General features: G+C 40.3%; 1 protein-coding gene across 4 annotated transcripts in view; it reads right to left on the bottom strand.

The window, feature by feature from the left end:
• OXCT1 (3-oxoacid CoA-transferase 1) overlaps nt 1-21,659 on the bottom strand; it is a 166,749-nt gene that overhangs the window by 123,453 nt on the left and 21,637 nt on the right. For 3 of the 4 annotated variants that reach the window (XM_055555079.1, XM_055555078.1, XM_055555077.1), the window contains exons 4-7: nt 13,774-13,909; nt 10,997-11,146; nt 4,206-4,312; nt 1,521-1,581 (exon numbers count right to left, since the gene is read on the bottom strand). In XM_055555079.1, coding sequence (XP_055411054.1) covers nt 1,521-1,581; nt 4,206-4,312; nt 10,997-11,146; nt 13,774-13,909 — 454 coding nt within the window. Of the gene's footprint in view, nt 1-1,520; nt 1,582-4,205; nt 4,313-4,543; nt 4,567-10,996; nt 11,147-13,773; nt 13,910-21,659 lie in introns of those variants that run through there. The other variant, XM_055555080.1, reaches the window with a different exon arrangement.

The following is a 21,659-nucleotide window of genomic DNA, read 5'->3' as shown; positions in this document are numbered from 1 at the left end:
TGCTGTGAATAAGAGATGTCTGTTCTTGTACATGGGAGGGCAGCCTTGATCATATTTGCAGGCTCAATTAAAGGATTTTATCTCCCTTTCCCTTATGCCAACAGCGAAAGTCTTTTCAAATATCTTCACTAACTCTCAAACTACTAGAGGTTCACTTCCTGCTTTTGGAAGAGATAAGACTGGCTGAAAAGAACTGGATTATAAAAGGGAAAAAAAGAAAGAAAACCACCCAGGACAATGCATATTGACCCCATAGTACTCAGAGAAAAAATACTCGTTTGTGGCAGTTTTACAGAGGTACATACAATCAACAGAGTTAAACTACCAATTAGTTCAAGCTGTGTTATAGGCGTTTTTCAGTACCGTTACAGGTGTATGAAAAGGCAAAGTCATTAAGATGATTCGATTAAAAAAAAATTGCACAGATTAAATCACATTATCCATTTTAAATGCAGGAAATATACCAAAGCCATTGCAAAAGAAACCATCCTGCCAATGTTGAAAGTACCACATTTCCCAGCACTTTAAAAATAGTACACTTCAAATATTGTCAATTAACCATTTTTCCATAAGAGGGGGAAAAAAAGAAGCCAAACTATGGCTATCTAGTAAAATAATAATACACTGTACTTTCCAAGAGAATTCTAACATTTGATTGTTTCAAAAATACAGCAGCACTGCCTCCATGAAATATCATCTTGGCCAAGTGCTTGAAGGAATGAAAAGATGTCAAATACAATGGTACCATAACAAGAAAAATCAAGAACATACATTCTCATTTCCAGATCCCAAGATGGGATCCTATAAAGCCCTCCCGTGGGGAAATTTATCTCAAATCCTATGAAAATCTGGTTCCAAAGTGATCCTCAAAGCCTACATGAATTATTTTGAAGTCTCCTTTCAAGTTCCAATATATACACACAAAATGGCAGGGTTTTGGTATAAGCACCTATTTCTATCTCAGAGCTTTAACCCTAGGCACATTCTAGAACTATTCAGGTCTCTTCCGAACAAACTCTGAGATGTTTAAAGGAGAGTCAGTTCGTGCATTAATTCAACTGTTCCAAACAGAACTACATCAAAGCAATGAGTTGTATTACCCTCCTTTCTTGAGGGGCAAAGTATCACCACTTTCTGTCACAGTGAGATAAAGAACTTCTCCTGACACAACTTATTATTTTCCTTGGGATTCTGTTTAGAAAAATTCATCCCTGAGATTTTACCCAAGAAGGTCCACTTTGCTCAAGTACCAAAGAACTTTCATGAGCTGTTCAGCCTCATAGCTTGGTTCCCAAAGTGAGCATTCTGCTGAGATCCTAGCTAACCAGAGAGCTCAAATTCCAGCAAAATTTCAACTATCATATACTTAAATAGAATCCTTCAACATCTAAAATGAAAAAAAATGGTCACTGTCCTTCTTCATGAAAACAAATGAACTGTAGTACTTTTTCTTAAACTAACACATAACATCAACTTTAAAAAAGTAACATTAGGAAATCAGAAATAACCTCTTCTCTTACCTCCACCACTGTGGTTTCTGCAGCTTTGCACATCGGCAAGTTGAAATTCCTTGCACTTTTCCTACATTGGGGGTGAGGGAATAAGGAAGTGTGGAAAGAATGCCAAAAATAAGAACTGTCTCTCTCAGCTTTAATTACAGATTAAAATAATTTCTGCAATCTAAGACTCTGTGAATTTTTTTAAAAGAGTATATCGTATTTTCTGTAAGTTCTATAGATATTTTATATATAAAAACAATGTAATGGCCACTTAATGGAATCATATCATATTTATGGGGTTAAGAGAAAGAACTATTTTTCATTTTCAACATATAATATACAGAAAAATAAAATGGATATTAATGAGTATAATTTCTCTAAATCTTTTAACTGAAATGCTACTTTGTTTCTATAGTTAAATATTTCACTGAACTTGCTCTTGTTAAATATTAAGAAAAGTAGCGAGTGCTTTATCTGAGAAGGAATAGTAATTATACTCATTATTAAAGAGAAATCTATTGCTGAAATTAACTGAACATTCATGGGTAATTTGTGAGTCACTTATAAAGATCATTCTGGAGAACCAACTTCCAATGAAATTTTTGAAACTACAACCTCCACATCAGACCCTGAGGTATAAAAAAAGGGGGCCAATTTTGCTGATGCTTCTGCATTCCCAAGTTCCTAAATTCATGCATTTACTCTAATAATAAAAATTGAAATGTGTTCTTGTTCCTGAGAGTGTAAATTGGAAGGAAAAATTCTTTGGTAAAGAGGAATAATTCACAGCTGTGTCTTACCAGCCCTTTGTGCTAGCAATGTTTCTTTCACTTGGATTCAAGGATAGGTGTGTTCTTGAGAGAGGAATATCTCTATGTACTTTCACAAGCTACTGTATTGGATTCCATCAAACATCCAGCATCAAAAACTCCAAGGACAGAGTGGCCTGGGGTGCAGGTATGCAGGGCCCGCCCACTCTACCAATGGCCTAGACAGACCTCTGTACCAGTTGTCCCACTCAACATGAAGGTCAGCCTAGAAGTCAGGATCTTAAGAATCTAGGCCACCTGACCGCTGGCGACAAGCACTCTCATTTCACATCAAAGCTCAATGGCTACTGAGCAGAAACCACAGGCATAAAGTCTATGCTCAGAATAGCTCTTGTGCTGTCTTTAGACAACAGGCAGTAAAGCACAGGATAAACTCATGGAAATATTTTAAGTAATTCATTTTCATTTGCTACTATACAATTTCATTAATTTTCCAAAAAAAAAAAAAAAAACTAGCTTCAAAAACATTACACCAAGGTATCAAATAAAGGTAGATAGCATTCAATGTCCTCTGTAATTGCTAAAATTAGTTATAATACCAAAAACTGACTAAATCTGGGGACTTCCCTAGCAGTCCAGTGGTTAAGACTCTGCACTTCTACTGCAGGAGACACAGATTCGTTTTCTGGTCAAGGAACTAAGATCCTAAGTGCTGTGGCCCCATCAAAAAAACAAAATCAAACAAACAAAAAAAATTGGCTAAGCTCAAAAAATCAAATACAGTATAGTTAATGTCATATAAAGTGTTAGTCACTTGGTGGTGTCCACTCTTTGTGACCCCATGAGCTGTAGCCTGCCAGGCTTCTCTGTCCATGGGATTCTCCAGACAAGAATACTGGAGTGGTTAGATATTCCCTTCTCTAGGGAATCCTCCCATTCCAAAGACTGAACTCTGGTCTCAGGCATTGCAGGCAGATTCTTTACCATCTGAGCCACCAGGGAAGCCAATGTCATATAAGATCTTCAGAAATGAAACAGTAACATGAGAGTGATCACTGATAATTTAATTGTGATCATACCAAAGCTGCATTTGGTAAAGATTTTTTAAAAATCACTAACAAAAAGCAGGAAATGGACCATATTATAAAAAAGAAAACTAGTTCGGTAACCTAACAGGTGAAGTCTTCAAAACCAAACATTTTGAAAGCTTTTATGAGTATATTCAAAGGTGGCACAATTTTCAAAAAACAACTACATAATACCTAAATCCAAGATACTGAAACTTGGTATTTAGTATGCTTAGCGTAATCAAAAGATGTTGAAATCCATTAAGTGGCTTAATCTATCTGTGGCCATCCAGATAATGAAAATGAAAGCTAGGCATTATTAATGTTAATCAACTTTCCAAACATCATCTTTATAAGTGTTTCCTAGTAAACATCAACAAGTTCAGAAAAGAACTGACCTAAATGGTTATTAGCAATATTTTTCCAGAATATCAAACTAACTTAGGTGTTTTAAGACAATGCATATAAATAACGATGTCAAAATTAAATATAATTGTGTGCTTTTGTCAACTTTTCTAAGTATGTCACAACATGGTAATTAGTCTTAACCACTAAATTACACAGGACAAAAGTATATGCGACTATATACAAGACTAGAATAGATTCAAATGGTTAACAAACAGCGCACCATGGGCACCAATCAGTCAGAACAGATGTCCTCAAGTGCACCAAACCAGCATGGCCACACAGCAATGGTTCTGCACACACCTACACACACACATACACACACGTGACTGATTTTAAGCAATCTTTAAAATAAATTTTTAAATACCAAACACGTTAAGATATCCATTTTGTAATCATAATTTTGGAAACATAAAGTTGCTAACAGGCATTATGTTGAACATTTTTTAAAACCATTGTACTACCTGAAAATCACGTTTCCGGCTCGGTCTGCCTTCCAGGCTTTCACCAAAGCAAAATCCCCTGTGATTGCTTCCTCCAAGATAAAATGCTGACCTTTAAACTCCCTCACCTGCAAGAGACAAAGGGCATCATCAGGATCTGCACAGGGCTTGGTTGGTTGTGATACCTGCTCTGATGTGTGTGTATGTGTGTGCTCAGTTGCTCAGTCGTGTCTGACTCTTTGAGACCCCAAATACTGCAATCCATCAGGCTCCTCTGTCCATGGAAGTTTCCAGGTTAGAATACTGGAGCAGGTTGCCATTTCCTACTCCAGGGGATCTTCTCTACCCACAGCTCAAACCTGCATCTCTTGTGTCTCCTGCATTGGTAGGCAGATTCTTTACCACTGAGCCACCTGAGAAGCCCCGCTAGTTACTTATTTGCCTAAGTGTAACTTACTTATTTTCTTATGTGTTTTACTAAACTATTAACTTCCCAACCCAGGGGCAGGTGCGTTCTTTGCTCCTGAGCCACCTGGGAAGACCCACCTGCTCTGACAGAGACAGATAAAAGGGATACAAGCCTAGTTAGGGCAAGGAGGAGACGATCTAAACTGAGACTTCCAGGATGAGCAGTGTTGGCCAGCAGTCCCCAACCTTTTTTGGCACCAGGGGCCAGATTTCGTGCAAGATAATTTTTTCATAGACAGGTGTGGAGGGTAGTTTGGGGATGATTCAAGTGCATTTTATTTATTGTGCACTTTATTTCTATTATCTTTACATCAGCTCCACCTCAGATCATCAGGAATTAGATCCAGAAGGCTGGGGACTCCTGGACCAGGGTTCACTCAAAGTGGTGAAGAGGAAACTAAGGGAGCAGTGCGTGCAAAGGCCCCGTGGTAGGAGAGCTTGGTAACTCTGAGGAACTGAAAATTCTACATGCTTGTGGCATAGACTACATGTGTTAGCACTCACTTTACTATTTCTGTGAATAAGTTACATACTGACATGAAAAAGGCCCCTCTTTCCCTCCACTCTATGGCCTCCTTGGTGGCTCAGACAGTAGGAAATCCACCTGCAACGTGGGAGACCTGGCTTTGATCCCTGGGTCGAAAAGATCCCATGGAGGAGAGCATAGTAACACACTCCAGTATTCTCACCTGGAGAAATTCACAGACAGAAGAGCCAGCGGGCTACAGTCCATGGGGTCACAAAGAGTCCAACCCGGCTGAGAGACTAACACTTTCAGTTTCCCTCCACTCTAGAAAAAAACTATATAGTTGCATGAAACGGGCAATGCATTATTTTCCTACCTAAAATAGTTATAAAAATCCATTCCTCTCTCCTAATTAATTCATAATCATCTGCTGAGATTTTAATTGGGATTCCTAGAATTTATAGACTAATCGGAAGAGAACTGATATGCCATATCCCACCTGTGAGCATATTATAGGCCTATATTTTTTAAAGTCTTCTTTTACCTCCTTCAATAGTTTTACAATTCCCCCCAAAAAAGCTCTGTATGTATTTTCTAGGTTTACTCACAGGTGCTTCATGGTTTTTGATGACCACTATGACTATTATATTTTATTCTATTACACCTTCTTTTCTGTCATTACTGTTCTAATGGAAGGTTATTGATTTTTTGTATGTTTATTGACTTTTAATTCTACTCCAAATGGAAGAGATGGGGAGAAAAAGCATAAAGCAAAACTATGCTGTGGCATTTTGTTCCCTTTTTCTTCATGGGGACTTAGCTCTGGGAATTGAAACAAACAGAGGAAACAAAATCAACATCACACTCCATCACCACATGGGATGGAAGCCATTTGAAGGCTGAAGTCCATTCTCATTCCTACTGCGCCTCCTAGTGGAAAAAAAACTGCATGCATTTTACAGAAAGTTTTGAGAGACAGTTTGGGTACATATACTTTTCTTAAACTATGGTTTAAAAAAAGAAACTTTTTAAAAAAATCATAGTTAATTTATAATATTGCATTAGTTTCAGGTATATAGCAAAGTGATTCAAATCCCAGATATAGGATTCAGATATCCCATATATGTATATATATGGGATTCCTGGGTAGCTCAGCTGGTAAAGAATCTGCCTGCAATGTAGGCAACCCCAGTTCTATTCCTGGGCTGGGAAGTTCCCCTGGAGAAGGGATTGGCTACCCACTCCAGTATTCTTGGGCTTCCCTGGTGGCTCAGACAGTAAAGAACCCACCTGCAATTCGGGAAATCTGGGTTCAGTCCCTAGGTTGGGAAGATCCCCTGGAGGAGGACATGGCAACCCACTCCAGTATTCTTGCCTGGAGAATCCCCATGGACAGAGGAGCCTGGTGGGCTCCAGTCCATGGGATCACCAAGAGTCAGACATGACTGAGTGACTAAGCACAGCACATGTACACATATACATACATATATTCTTTTTTAGATTATTTTCCATTATAGGTTATTATAAGATATTGAATAAAGCTCCCTGTGTTACAGAGTAGGTTCTTGTTATTTATTTTTATATAATAGTGTGTATATGTTAATCCCAAACACCTAACTTATCCGTCTCCCCAACTTTACCCATTGGTAACCATAAGTTTGTTTGCTATGTCAGTGAGTCTATTCCTGTTGTGTAAATAAGCTCACTTGTATCAATCTTTTAGTTTCCACATATGTGATATCATATGATATTCTGTATTTGACTGAGTTCATTTAGCTCTAGGTCTATCCATGTTACTGCAAATGGAATTAATTCATTTTTATGGCTAAGTAATATTCCATTGTATATATGTACTACATCTTCTTTAACCATTCACGTCGATAGACATTTAGGGTGCTTCTGTTTCTTGGCTACTGTAAATAATACTGCTATAAAACACTGGGGTGCATATATCTCTTTGAACTAGGGTTTTTATCTTTTCCATATATGCCCAGGAGTGGGACTGTTTTCTACTCTGGCTGCACCAATTTATATTCCCACCATCAGTATAGATTCCCTTTTCTCCACAGCCTCTCCAGCACTTATTATTTGTAGACTTTTTGATGACAGCCATTATGACCAGTAACTATGTTTAGTTTAACTTCTTGTTTTCCGCTCTGGCTGCATCAATTTATATTTCCACCATCAGTATAGGTTCCCTTTTCTCCACAGTCTCTCCAGCACTTATTATTTGTAAACTTTTTGATGATGGCCATTCTGACCAACGTGAAGTGATACTTCACTGTAGTTTTGATTTACATTAAAACAAAAATCATTTCTTACAGAACAGTTTCCTTAAAGGTATTATGACACATTATGTCAGAAAAAAATGAATGAATTTAGGGAATCACAGATGAATGAGGATCATATTAATATGAACTTAGATAAATTATATAAAGGATATTTGTAAGATACACATCAATAGTTTTTTCAGTTCAGTCCCTCAGTCATGTCCGACTCTTTGTGACCCCATGGACTGCTGCATGCCAGGCTTCCCTGTCCATCACCAATTCACGGAGCTTACACAAACTCATGTCCATCGAGTCAGTGATGCCATCCAACCATATCATCCTCTGTTGTCCCCTTCTCCTCCTGCCTTAGTTTTTTTAAGTCTTATGAATTTCAGTCATCACTAATGATGATAGTTGAGTCTTTTCCATGCAGACCTAGAAAAACACATCTGAACATATGCCAACTCAGGGCAAAGTAAAAACACTGACATTTTTTTCTATTCCAATTATATGACTTCCTTAAGGGGCTACATATCAGCAGTTGCTAAGTGTTAGCTATTTTAAAATTTAAAAACAGGGACAGAATTGGTTTTGTCAAACTAGCTATTATATTCACTTGAGTCACTCATTTCACAGTCTCCATGTCCTCATCTTTCCATCTGAATCCACTCCATTCAAATTTTCACCATTCCAGAAAAATCCTCTGTTCCAAAAAAATCACCGTTTAAGGTCACCAATGACCTCCACATTTTCAACTGCAATGGTCAACTTCCAGTCCTATTACTCAGCTCCTTCACTCTCTGACACAGTTGATCACTCCTTGCTTTGTAAAAGTTTCCAACTTCCAAATCACCTCCCCTGGATCTCCTCTTTACTCACTGGACACTCCCATTTTATTCACTGCTTCTTTTCCTCTTTTCAATCTTTAAATGCCAGGCCTCTTCTAAACCCTTAAATGCAAAAGAGGTGTTCTCTGCACTCCAGCCCTCATCACTCAAGTCCCATGGTTTTAAACACCACGTGCTGATCATTTCTGGGTTGGGAAGATCTGCTGGAGAAGGGATAGGTTACCCATTCCAATATTCTTGGGCTTCCCTGGTGGCTCAGTTGGTAAAGAACATGCCTACAATGCGGGAGACCTGGGTGCAACCCCGGGTTGGGAAGATCCCCTGGAGAAGGGAAAGACTACCCTCTCCAGTATTCTGGCTTGGAGAATTCTGTGGACTGTATAGTCCATGGGGTTGCAAAGAGTCAGACATGACCGAGCAAATTTCACTTGCTGATGCCTCCTAAGTTCCTATCCCAGCTCTCAACCCTCCCTGAGCTGACCTAAAGCCTACTGAGTAGCTACTCTTGGAGGCCAATGAATCTCTTAAACACTTCAAGTCCAGAAAGAGCTCCTTGTTAATTCTCATACTTGGCCCATCTCAATAAGCAGCATGCCTGATTCGTGTCTTTTCTTACTCAGTAAATCGTGTTGGCTCTACTCTTAGTGTATTTCCCAACTGCAACCACTTCTCACAAATTCCGCTGTCACCACCTCAATCTAAATCACCTTCTACTTCCAACTGGATCAGTATTAATACAACAGCCCCTCATCTCTCTCGCTGCTTCTACTTCTGGGTCTCCGACAAAAAAACCCACTCCCATCTCTCTAAATATAGATAATGTTCATCCAAAAGAAAAACAACTGAAAAGCTCTCCTTTTCAGGATTGAGAAAAAGATGGAGTGATATTTTGATGCTAAAAAAAAAAACCCACTCCCAAAAGCCACAGTGATCTTTCCAAAATATAGCTCAGGTCCCATCACTCTCCCACTTCTATTCAACACTCTCAACCCCTCACCACTCTCAGTGAAGCCCAAGCTCATGTGACCTGGCTCCTGCCTCTCTTCAATCTCCAATCCTACCACTCTCTGCCTCGTTCACTCTGTTCCAGTCTCACTGCCCTGCTGTTGCACACACTCGGCAAGCCTGCCAAGGACCATGTCCTTCCTCTTTCTTCTGACTAGAGCACAGCCTACAATCATCACCCAGCTCATTCTCGTATCTTATTCAGGTCTCTACCAAACATCACCTCTCAGAGAGGTTCCCCTGACCCAACCTGGAACACACCTTCCTGGCCACTCAGCACCCTCTCTGCCTTTGCCCTACTTGATTTCTTACATTTTGAATTTGTCTCTTCATTCTTTGTCAGATCCCCCACTACAGGGGGACTTGGCCTAAAGGACCCCTTTTTCCAATCACGTTTGGACTAGTGCTTAGCAAACAGAAGGACCTCAAATAACTATCACTAATCCAAGGAATTCACTCATTTCCTCTTCCCATCATAATCAAGGAAAATAAAGTTGGCTAACAAGAATCATTTCTAGAGATTATCTGTTGTATTCCTCGGGATTCAGACAAAATCACAAAACTGCTAGATGCCTACACCTGACTCCAGGCTGAAATGAACCCAGGCATTCAGGAGAGATTCTAGTCTATCCTTTGTTTTCATAGGGTGAGTTAATGATGCAACTTCTAGCAAGTCCTCAAAGCATTCACCAGATTTTGCTGGCTATCCTAATCTACATTAACTAGGATCCATCTTAATAATTAGGTTCCTGTCTTTTTCTTTGCGAAAACTTTTTAAACCTAATTAGGCAAGAAGCAAGATAGAGTATAAAAATCGTTAACAAAAGCTTTGAGTCAATATAGGTAACCCTAAGCAGAAAAGGCACAGCTAAGGACGAAGGACGCTGCTGGAGACAAACATGGGACAGCAGGGGGATGAGAGCAACGACCTTTATCTTCCCCCAAAACCCCGAAGGGCACAGCTAACATCCCTATACGAAGAAAGGTGACAAGACCCCTTGATATACTAAGTTCTCACTTCTCTAGAGATAAGTTCAGCAGTCCATGACTTTTGTTAACTCTCATGAGCCATGTGGGCAGAGAGAAGGGAAAGATACCAAAAATACAGCAATGAAATACTGGCCTGTGTCATTTTTAAAACTGGCTCCTGAATATCTCAAATACCTGTATCTAGAGTTCTATTCTTTTCTAATGTGTGAGGAAAGTTACCTAGTATAAAGATACTCCATCCTATCCAGCACTTTAAATAAAACTGTTATTCAGTCTAAGGCTCAAATGTGTCCAGTGTACAAAATGAAGGATAAAGAAGATAATATAAACTTGGTATTTATTCTACTCATATTATATATTTATAACCATTCTCTGTTTTTTAAGATTATAGACAAATTTGTGATTTCTTTAGCTTTTTTTCCGCTCTTCAATCATGTCCAGAAGGGGCCTGAACATGAAGAGTTTAATATTATACATATTATGGTATTAAATAAAGTAGCTGTATTTTATTTTCCATGTAAACATAATCAGTAATTATACACACTCCTAAATTTCTTAAAACCTACCATAAAACTAATCTTGACTCTCATTTCTATGGATTAGTTTTCCTTCTCATTTGTTTATTTTGGTTCCTCTACGTGACTTTAATTACTAGCAGATGTTCAGTGTTAGCTAGAAATTGTACCTAGCATATGTATGTTACTGCCCAGGTATGATTTTATACTTATTTACCCAATGAGTCCACCTGGAATCCATGCATCTTACCTCTCTCGGCTTACTGGCAATGGCAATGCTGCCATCTTTGTTGTATTTGATTGGTGACCCCCCTTCTTGCACCAGGGTCCCATACCCTGTGCTGGTGTAAAATGCAGGAACTCCAGCCCCACCTGCACGAATCCTCTCTGCAAGCGTGCCCTACAAGCGAGCAAACAACATTGCATCAAAAGTCCATTAAGCACACTTATGTCTGTGGACGCAAATACTTAGCCACACGGTCCCTGCTCTCTAGGTGTTTATCCATCTAAACCACCCCTAGCAGGGCATATTGGTCTACCTCACTAACACTGCAGGCTAGAAGATCAATGCAAAACAATGACTGACTCTCTAGACAACAACTTCTCTATTTTTAATCCTTAATTTGTAATGGAACTGCTTATTTGTATACTCATGTTCTCGGTTTCCATGTCTCCACTGGTTTCTCAACATCATATTTTACAAGTCTATTTGTAATACTTTTAAATCAATTTTCAAATCTGAAGTATATAACTTTAACTGTATACATTTAAAAACATACAATAAAATATTGTGTTTTACTGTGTGCTACATGTAGGTACAGCCTGAATCTTATCATAAATAACAATATCATGATTATATAATAATAATGTAAAATTTCCAGTTATTTAGAATGTATTTTAAACCTTCTCTTAAGTATTTTATCTACTATGTTATCTAATTAAGGAAAAATACAAACAACAAAGACTACAACATAAAGCTAAACCGGTTTTTAAAAAGCCAAGAGAAATTCAAATTTTGTTTAAGAGTAGGAACAGCTGTATGAAAAATGACTTTGCATCTTCTTCTGATCACTTTGTCTCCCTTTTAGGTACTAGTCATTTCAAATCTAATTTCCCCAGCTGCGCTCTCACCACCACCTGCCTTTCCACCCAGTTTTCCTACAGGGAAATAACTCTAGCCCTAAACACTTGCTGAAACATACCCTAACATATGGTCTAGTTATACCATATTCAGTTCAGTTCAGTTCAGTTCAGTTTAGTCGCTCAGTCGTGTCCAACTCTTTGCGACCCCATGGACTACAGCACGCCAGGCCTCCCTGTCCATCACCAACTCCCGGAGTTTACTCAAACTCATGTCCATTGAGTTGGTGATGCCATCCAACCATCTCATCCTCTGTCCTCCCCTTCTCCTGCCTTCAATGTTTCCCTGCATCAGGGTCTTTTCCAATGAGTCAGCTCTTCGCATCAGGTGGCCAAAGTATTGGAGTTTCAGCTTCAACATCAGTCCTTCCAATGAACATTCAGGACTGATTTCCTTTAGGATGGACTGGTTGGATCTCCTTGCAGTCCAAGGGACTCTCAAGAGTCTTCTCCAACACCACACTTCAAAAGCATCAATTCTTCGGCATTCAGCTTTCCTTATAGTCCAACTCTCACATCCATACATGACTACTGGAAAAACCATAGCTTTGACTATATGGACCTTTGTTGGCAAAGTAATGTCTCTGCTTTTTAATATGCTGTCTAGGTTGGTCATAACTTTCCTTCCAAGGAGTAAGCATCTTTTTATTTCATGGCTGCAGTCACTATCTGCAGTGATTTTGGAGCCCCCCCCAAAAAAAGTCAGCCACTGTTTCCACTGTTTCTCCATCTATTTGCCATGAAGTGATGGGACCAGATGCCATGATCTTCGTTTTCTGAATGCTTTAAGCCAATTTTTTCACTCTCTTCTTTTACTTTCATTAAGAGGCTCTTTAGTTCTTCACTTTCTGCCATAAGGGTGGTGTCATCTGCATATCTGAGGTTATTGATATTTCTCCCAGCAATCTTGATTCCAGCTTGTGCTTCATCCAGCCCAGCATTTCTCATGATGTACTCTGCATATAAGTTAAATAAGCAGGGTGACAATATACACCCTTGACGTACTCCTTTTCCTATTTGGAACCAGTCTGTTGTTCATGTCCGGTGTTAACTGTTGCTTCTTGACCTGCATACAGATTTCTCAAGAGGCAGGTCAGGTGGTCTGGTATTCCCATCTCTTTCAGAATTTTCCACAGTTTATTGTGATCCACACAGTCAAAGGCTTTGGCATAGTCAACAAAGCAGATATAGATGTTTTTTTCTGGAACTCTCTTGCTCTTTCAATGATCTAGTGGATTTTGGCAATTTGATCTCTGCTTCCTCTGCCTTTTCTAAAACCAGCTTGAACATCTGGAAGTTCACGTATTGTTGAAGCCTGGCTTAGAGAATTTTGAGCATTATTTTGCTAGCGTGTGAGATGAGTGCATCATATTCAGACTAGATAACTGCCTGCCTAACCAGTAGTGAGAATAGGCTTCGATATTAACAATGCTGAGTTTAATATTGTCCTAACCTGAAAACAAGGGTCTACTTGAACTGGGACCTTTATTTTCCTGATATGTCTCAGCAAGACCAGATTCTGCATAAATTTCTAATTCTATGATTAGTAGGAGTTGACTTTTAGGACAATCTTCAAACATTTCAGTGAGTGCTTTTGCATGCCACAGTGAAATTCACATTCCAGTGCCAAATTTAACATTTTATCCTGAAGCCTGGATATTTTCACTAGAAATACTTTCTTTTACAGTGCATAGCAACAAAACATTAGTCCTCTAGCAGTCAAGAGGTGTGACTTATAAACAAGTTTTCTCGGTTTGGCAAAACAGCATTCTATCTTACCTCTCTTACACAATGAAATTTCTAGAAGGAAAAAGCTAAACTTCAAAATAACTTTGTATTATTAAAAAAAAAAAAAACTTTTTTTTTTTTTTTTTTTTTTTTTTTTACCTGTGGTGTCAGCTCTACTTCTAATTCGCCAGATAAATACTGTCGTTCAAATTCTGCATTTTCTCCCACATAGGAAGAGACCATGCGTTTTATCTGCTTGGATCGAAGTAAAAGGCCCAAACCAAAGTTGTCAACCCTAGAAAGAAAACACAAGCGGCTAACAATCAAAGGGACATCCGAAGGAACACTAACATCCTCACATTCAGAAACTTGAGATTTTATATGACAAATCACTGACATTACTCCTAACAACTTCCTTTTCTCCCTCATTCAACTTCACATCCTAATCCTTCTCATGCCAACAAGTAATTATTTGCACTCACCTAATTCTTTCCTAATTCTCATAATGTGTCATTTCCAAGCCTATAACCTTCCCCAGGCAGTCCAGATACAGTAAACACCTTAAAGCAGTCCAGGTAGGTACCTGTCAACTTTCTGATAGATCTGTTTCATAGTCCAAGTCTTCCAATACTGAATCTAATAACAATTCCCACTCACCATGGGTGTAAGGAAATAGTTGCATAGAAGAGTTCCCTGATGGTCCAGTGGTTAGGACTCGGCACTTTCACTATGGTGGCCCGGGTTCAATCCCTGGTTGGGGAACTAAGATCCCATAAGCCATGAAGTGTGGCCAAATATATATATAGATATGTATATATATTTGCAGATTTTATTCTTACTTGAAGAAACTTGGCTGCCTATGTGCTCAGTTAAGTCCAACTCTTTCGTGACCCCATGGACTGTAGCCCTCCAGGTTCCTCTGTCCATGGGATCTTCCAGGCAAGAATACCAGAGTGGGTTGCCATTCCCTTCTCTAGGGACTCTTCCTGATCCAGGGATCGAACCCACATCTCCTGCATCTCCTGCACTGGCAGGTGGATTTTCTAATACTGAGCCACCTGGGAAGCCCTTCCAAAGGAAACTAAAGCCTAAATAGCAAGTATTTTCAGGAATGCAGTTTTGAAATGTGGGGAGAATTTCCTGAAAATTAATAATATACTTGTCCACTAGAAGGCTCCAAATCACTAAAGAGCCTCTCCAAACACTGATTATGCACAAGGCTTTACACTTTCTGTTTATTCCCTTCTCCCAAATGGCAACCCACTCCAGTATTCTTGCCGGGGAAATCCCAAGGACAGAGGGGCTGGGTGGGCTACAGTCCATCAGGTTGCAAGAGTCGGACATGACTGAGCACGCACAGACACACACAGACATTAAAAAATTTCCCAGTTCTTTGGGTAAACAATTCTATTCCCCTCAATTCAACTCTACCTACAGCCTTCTCCAGCTCACTTGATGGCAGCCCCATCTTACAGATCTTAAGAACAAAACTCAGGGAGTGACTCCTGACACACAGGTTCCACGTCAGCTCTTCTGGAAAATCCTGACTCTGCATTCAGTATCCACCCAGAATCTGAGCATTTCTCACTCCCTCTCTGGAACTGGCACCATATCTTGCCTGGATACCACAGTAACCTTCCCTGCTTCTACTCCCTCCCTCTACGATCTACTCACAAAATGATAGCCCAAACTACAATATGTCAGATCATGTCACTGCTCTGCTTGAAACCCTGCAGTTGTACCCATTTATTCAGAGTAAAAGTAAAGGTCTCTCTCTAGAGTGGCCCCCTAGGATGGGTTGAAATGCCCTTTCACACCTCTGACCTCACTCCTCCCATTCTTCTTTTTGCTCAATTCTCTGCCTCTGCCGGCCTCCTTACAGTCCCTCAAATACACCAGGCATTCTGCATGGAGGCCCTTACACTGGCCTTTCCATCTCTCTCGGAAACTCTTTCCCCATATAGGGTTTTACATAAACATTTCTTGACATCTGTCAAATGAGTTTATTGCTTCATTTCACTTTCCCCTCCTCACTGGTTCTTTAGTAATAAAAATGAAAATCATTAAGTCTTCAAGCTGGATATTTGCTATATGTCCCTCCAGATCCATTCTTCAACCTCCAGTCTGCCCCACGCCTAGGGTGGCTGCCCTGTGTAGACTGAATCATGGGGTCCCCTGCCCTCTGGCTTCTATTGAGTCCATCCACTTTTGATTGGGTCCAGCCAATCAAAGGCACCACCAGGAGGATCAGGGGAGTGTGGGGAGAATGATGTCAGGACTTCTGTTCCCTTAGCTCTCTCCCTGGCACCTGCAGCACACTGGATAGCCCTCTCCAAAAGACTTTCTTCTGGGTTCTAACAGCCCCCATCCCCTTGCCCCGTCAGGGCCAGGGCTGGTGATAACAGCTCTCCACTGTTACTAACTCTAAGGTTCTTCAATACTCATGTTTGCCTTCCCTCAGCCCTGACTCTTCCTTTAGAAAGAGTCTCTTTGGTAAATTCTCTCAATTATCTAATGTAACAATACCATTGATATCCTCTGGAGCCCTGTCCATATAAAGTTGTAAAGTTGTATATAGTAAAAGAATCCACGAATGTGGATATAACCCATTTGCTTTTTAGTTTTAACAAATCTGAAACTCCCTCCAAGTACTGAGGTCCATACCATAAAACACAATACAGTTGGCCATTCACTGACTTGGGAATTTTTCCAACCACACTTTCATTGATCTCTATGTAGTCTCCCAACCCATTACACATTTGAACTTATCTCTGTTTGGAGATAACCTCTCTGTATTTGTTTATCTTGGCTCTGGACACCATGTGTATTTAGCTATTGGTTTATTTCTGGACTAGCAAGCTGGCATAGCAACCCAGCAGAGCATAAGATACTCAGCTGAGGTTATCACCTGACCAGGAACAAATTTAGTGTTTATGCCTCAAAAAATGTGGTTAGATAGCTTATCATAAGAGTGTCTTTCCTAGTTTCCCTAGTGGTCCAGCGGTTAAGAATTCGCCTTGCAATGCAAGGGACACCTGTTTGATCCCTGGCCCAGGAAGATTCCCCCATGCCATAGAGTTACCAAGCCCATGCGCCACAACTCCCGAGCCAGTGCTCTCGAGCCTGAGAGCCACAACACCTGAAGCCAATGTGCAGAAACTACTGTAGCCTGCATGCCTAGAGCCCGTGCTCCACACAAGGGAAGGCACCACAATTAGAAGCCCACAGCCCACAAAGAGCAGCCCCCACTCGCTGCAACTAGAGAGAGCCCTCGTGCAGCAATGAAGACCCACCACAGCCAAAAGACTAATAATAATAAAATAAACAAATAAATCTTAAAAGAGTGTCTTTCCTGCCATATACTTTCCAGTTCATAAATTCAGTAAACATGTACCCCTTATCTACTGTGTCTCAGACACTAATGATAAAAAAGTGAAAAGGGCAAGGCCTCACACAAGAAAAAAGAAAGACATATGTAATCTTTTGCTAATGAAAAATCTACTATATTCCTAATAGAGAAACACACATATTAAAGCATCTTGAAGCTCTCTGGTATTAAAGATAATCTGAATGAACTTTCAAAGATATTATCTTACTTAGTGTCTTTAGTGGGAGAAGGCAATGGCACCCCACTCCAGTACTTTTGCCTAGAAAATCCCATGGACGGAGGAGCCTGGTAGGCTGCAGTCCATGGGGTCGCTAGAGTCAGACACAACTGAGCGACTTCACTTTCACTTTTCACTTTCATGCATTGGAGAAGGAAATGGCAACCCATTCCAGTGTTCTTGCCTGGAGAATCCCAGGGACGGGAAGCCTGGCGGGCTGCCGTCTATGGGGTTGCACAGAGTCGGACATGACTGAAGCGACGCAGCAGCAGCAGTGCCTTTAGTAGCCAATATTTTTCTAGCATACCTGAAGAGAGATCTGACCTTTCTCCTACAGCACCACAAACTCATGTTAAAACATTTTAATGGTTAAAAGAAGTCTAAGGCCAAGAATTCATTAGAGAGGTATACTGCTGCTGCTGCTGCTAAGTCGCTTCAGTCGTGTCTGACTCTGTGCGACCCCATAGACTGCAGCCCACCAGGCTCCTCCATCCCTGGGATTCTCCAGGCAAGGACACTGGAGTGGGTTGCCATTTCCTTCTCCAATGCATGAAAGTGAAAAGTGAAAATGAAGTTGTTCAGTCATGTCCACAAATGTGTATTTCATGGAAGACATCAATGTACTACAAATATTTTTCATTTTCTGAATCTGAAATTTCATTTTCTGAAATCTCACTGACAATTCTAAAATAAACTGTCAAAATAAAACTCTAATAATGAAATTGCAACCAATGATGCAATCAACAAGGGGTTAATTTACAAACTATACAAACAGCTGATACAACTCAATATCAAAAAACCCAAACAATCCAATCAAAAAATGGGCAGAAAACCTAAATAAACATTTCTCCAAAAAAGACAAACAGCCAACAGGCACATGAAAAAGACGCTCAATATCACTAATTACTAGACACATGCAAATCAAAATTATCAGGAGGTATCACCTCACACCAGTCAGAATATCCATCATCAAAAAGTCTACAAATAATAAATGCTGGAGAGGATATGGAGAAAAAGGAACCCTCCTACACTGTTGGTAGGCATGTAAATTGGTGCAGCCACTACGGAAAACTGTGTGGAAGTTCCTTAAAAAACTAAAAATAATTATCATATGATCCAGCAACACCCCTCCTGGGCATATATCTGAAGAAAACTCTAATTTGAAAAGATACATGCACCTCAACATTCACAGCAGCATTATTTACAACAGCCAAGACATCAAAACAACCCAAGTATCCATCAACAGATTAATGGATAAAGAAGATATAGTGTATACATGTGTTCAGTTCAGTTCAGTTGCTCAGTCGTGTCCGACTTTTTGCGACCCCATGAATCGCAACACACCAGGCCTCCCTGTCCATCACCAACTCCCGGAGTTCACTCAGACTCACGTCCATCGAGTCAGCAACGCCATCCAGACATTTCATCTTCTGTTGTCCCCTTCTCCTCCTGCCCCCAATCCCTCTCAGCATCAAAGTCTTTTCCAATGAGTCAACTCTTATACATAATGAAATATTACTCATCCATAAAAAAGAATGAAATATTGCCATCTGCAGAAACATCAATGGACCTAGAGATTATCATGAGTGAAGTAACTCAGAGAAATAGAAAATTATATGATATCACTTATATGTGGAATCTAAAAAATAATACAAATGGGGAAGGGACAGGGTAATAAATTAGGAGTATGGGATTAAGAAATACACACTATCATATACAAAATAGTTTGTATTTCTTAATCCCATACTCAACAACAAGGGTTTACTGTATACAACAGGGAATTATATTCAATATCTTATAATAACCTATTGTGGAAAAGAATCTGAAAAAGATGAATATATATATATATATATATATAGTTCAGTTTAGTCGCTCAATCGTGTCCAACTCTTTGTGACCCCATGAATCACAGCATGCCAGGCCTCCCTGTCCATCACCAACTCCCGGAGTTCACTCAGACTCACATCCATCGAGTCAGTGATGCCATCCAGCCATCTCATCCTCTGTCGTCCCCTTCTCCTCCTGCCCCCAATCCCTCCCAGCATCAGAGTCTTTTCCAACGAGTCAACTCTTCGCATGAGGTGGCCAAAGTATTGGAGCTTCAGCTTTAGTATCGTTCCTTCCAAAGAAATCCCAGGACTGATCTTCTTCAGAATGGACTGGCTGGATCTCCTTACAGTCCAAGGGACTCTCAAGAGTCCTCTCAAACACCACAGTTCAAAAGCATCCATTCTTCGGCGCTCAGCTTTCTTCACAGTCCAACTCTCACATCCATACATGACCACTGGAAAAACCATAGCCTTGACTAGACGGAACTTTGTTGGCAAAGTAATATATATATGTATATATAAATATATAGCTCCCAGGCTCCTCTGTCCATGGAATTTTCCAGGCAAGAATACTGGAGTGGGTAGCCATTCCCTTCTCCAAGGGATCTTCCCGACTTAGGGATTGAATCCGGGTCTCCTGAATTGCAGGCAGATTATTAACCATCTGAGCCACCAGGGATGCCCATATATAGAATTAACAACAAAGTATTAATGTACACCTCAGGGAACTATATTCAATATCTGATAATAATTTACAAGGGAAAAGAATCTGAAAAAAATTTATATACATATACATATATACACACACACACACACACACACACACACACACACATACACACACAGATGTGTAACTGAATCACTTTACTGGACACCTGTAAGTAATAATATTATAAGTCAACTATAATTTAATTTTAAAAAATGAAGTTGCAACTATTTTCCAAACAGTATTTCTCTTCTTTACTCTCAATTTAAATATACTCATCTCAATTATAGCCACAATTGCCTGTGGCTCAGCTGGTAAAGAAACTACCTACAATGTAGGAGACCTGGGTTCAATCCCTGGGTTGGGAAATCCCCTGGAGAAGGGCAAGGCTACCCACTCCAGCATTCTGGCCTGGAGAATTCCATGGACTGTATAGTCCATGGGGTAGCAAACAGTCAGACACAACTAAGAGACTTTCACTTTCACCAGTGGCCTGATAGCTCAGTTGGTAAAGAATCTGGCTGCAATGCAGGAGACCTGGGTTTGATGCCTGGGTCGGCAATATACTCTGGAGAAGGAAATGGCAACCCACTCCAGTATTCCTGCCTGAAGAATCTCATGGACAGAGGAGCCTGGCAGGCTACAGTCCATGGGGTCGCAAGAGTCAGACATGACTTAGCGTCTAAACCACCAATAATAAAAGCTTATGATTTTATATGTACTGTAATAATATCAAGTGTACCAAAACAAAAGAAAATGTAGTGCAAATGATCCCCAACTAAAAATGGTTTGACTTAATTTTTCAACTTTACAGTTGTGTGAAAGTCATATGCATTCAGCAGAAACCATACTTCAAATTTTGATCTTTGTCCAGACTAGCGATCTGCAGTACAACATCCTCGTGACACGGGGCAGAGGCAGCCACAGCTCCATCAGCCACGCAATCATGAGGGTAAACAACCAGCACTCTTACAACCATTCTGTACCCATAGAACCATTCTGTTTCTCACTCTCAGCACAGTATTCAATAAATTACATGAGCTAATCAACACTGTATTACAAAATAAACTTTGTGGTAGATGATTTTGCCCAACTGTAGGCCAATATAAATCTCAGCACGTTGAAGGCAGGGTGGGCTAAGCTACAAAGCTCAATAAGTTAGGTGTACTGATATACTGATGACTTAGAATATTTTCTCTTTAGAATGGGTTTATTGGGATTTAAATGGAGGAAGAACTGTATTTGGATATAAGGTTAATTTATGACATAGTGAGGGGCTTCCCAGGTGGCACTAGTGGTAAAAAACTGGCCTGCCTATGCAGGAGACATAAGAGACACGGATTGGTTCCCTGGGTCAGAAAGATCCCCTGGAGGAGGGCATGACAGCCCACTCCAGTATTCCTACCTGGAAAATTGCCATGTACCAAGGAGTCTAGCAGACTATATTCCATAGGGTCACAAAGAGTCAGACACAACTGGACTGGTAAGTCACTTACCAGGCACACATACATGACATAGTTATATGAGACAAGTGAAATCTTGAAGGGGCTGAGCAGGAAGTCCAAGTGCACATCCCAGGAAGTGGTTAAGTTCAGTTCAGTTCAGTCACTCAGTTGTGTCCAACTCTTTGTGATACCACGGACTGCAGCACGCCAGGCCTCCCTGTCCATCGCTGACTCCTGGAGCTTGCTCAAACTCATGTCCATTGAGTCTGTGATGCCATTCAACCATCTCATCTTCTGTCATCCCCTTCTCCTCCCACATCAGGGTCTTTTCAAATGAGTCAGTTCTTCGCATCAGGTGGCCAAAGGATTGGAGTCTCACCTTCAGCATCAGTCCTTCCAATGAATATTCAGGATTGATTTCAATCAGGAGGGACTGGTTGGATCTCCTTGCAGTCCAAGA

Source organism: Bubalus kerabau, chromosome 18 (genome assembly GCF_029407905.1).
Source record: "Bubalus kerabau isolate K-KA32 ecotype Philippines breed swamp buffalo chromosome 18, PCC_UOA_SB_1v2, whole genome shotgun sequence".
Classification (NCBI taxonomy): Eukaryota; Metazoa; Chordata; class Mammalia; order Artiodactyla; family Bovidae; genus Bubalus; species Bubalus kerabau.
The sequence above is the reverse complement of the archived record's forward strand: the minus strand, read 5'-3'. Positions and strand labels throughout refer to the sequence as shown.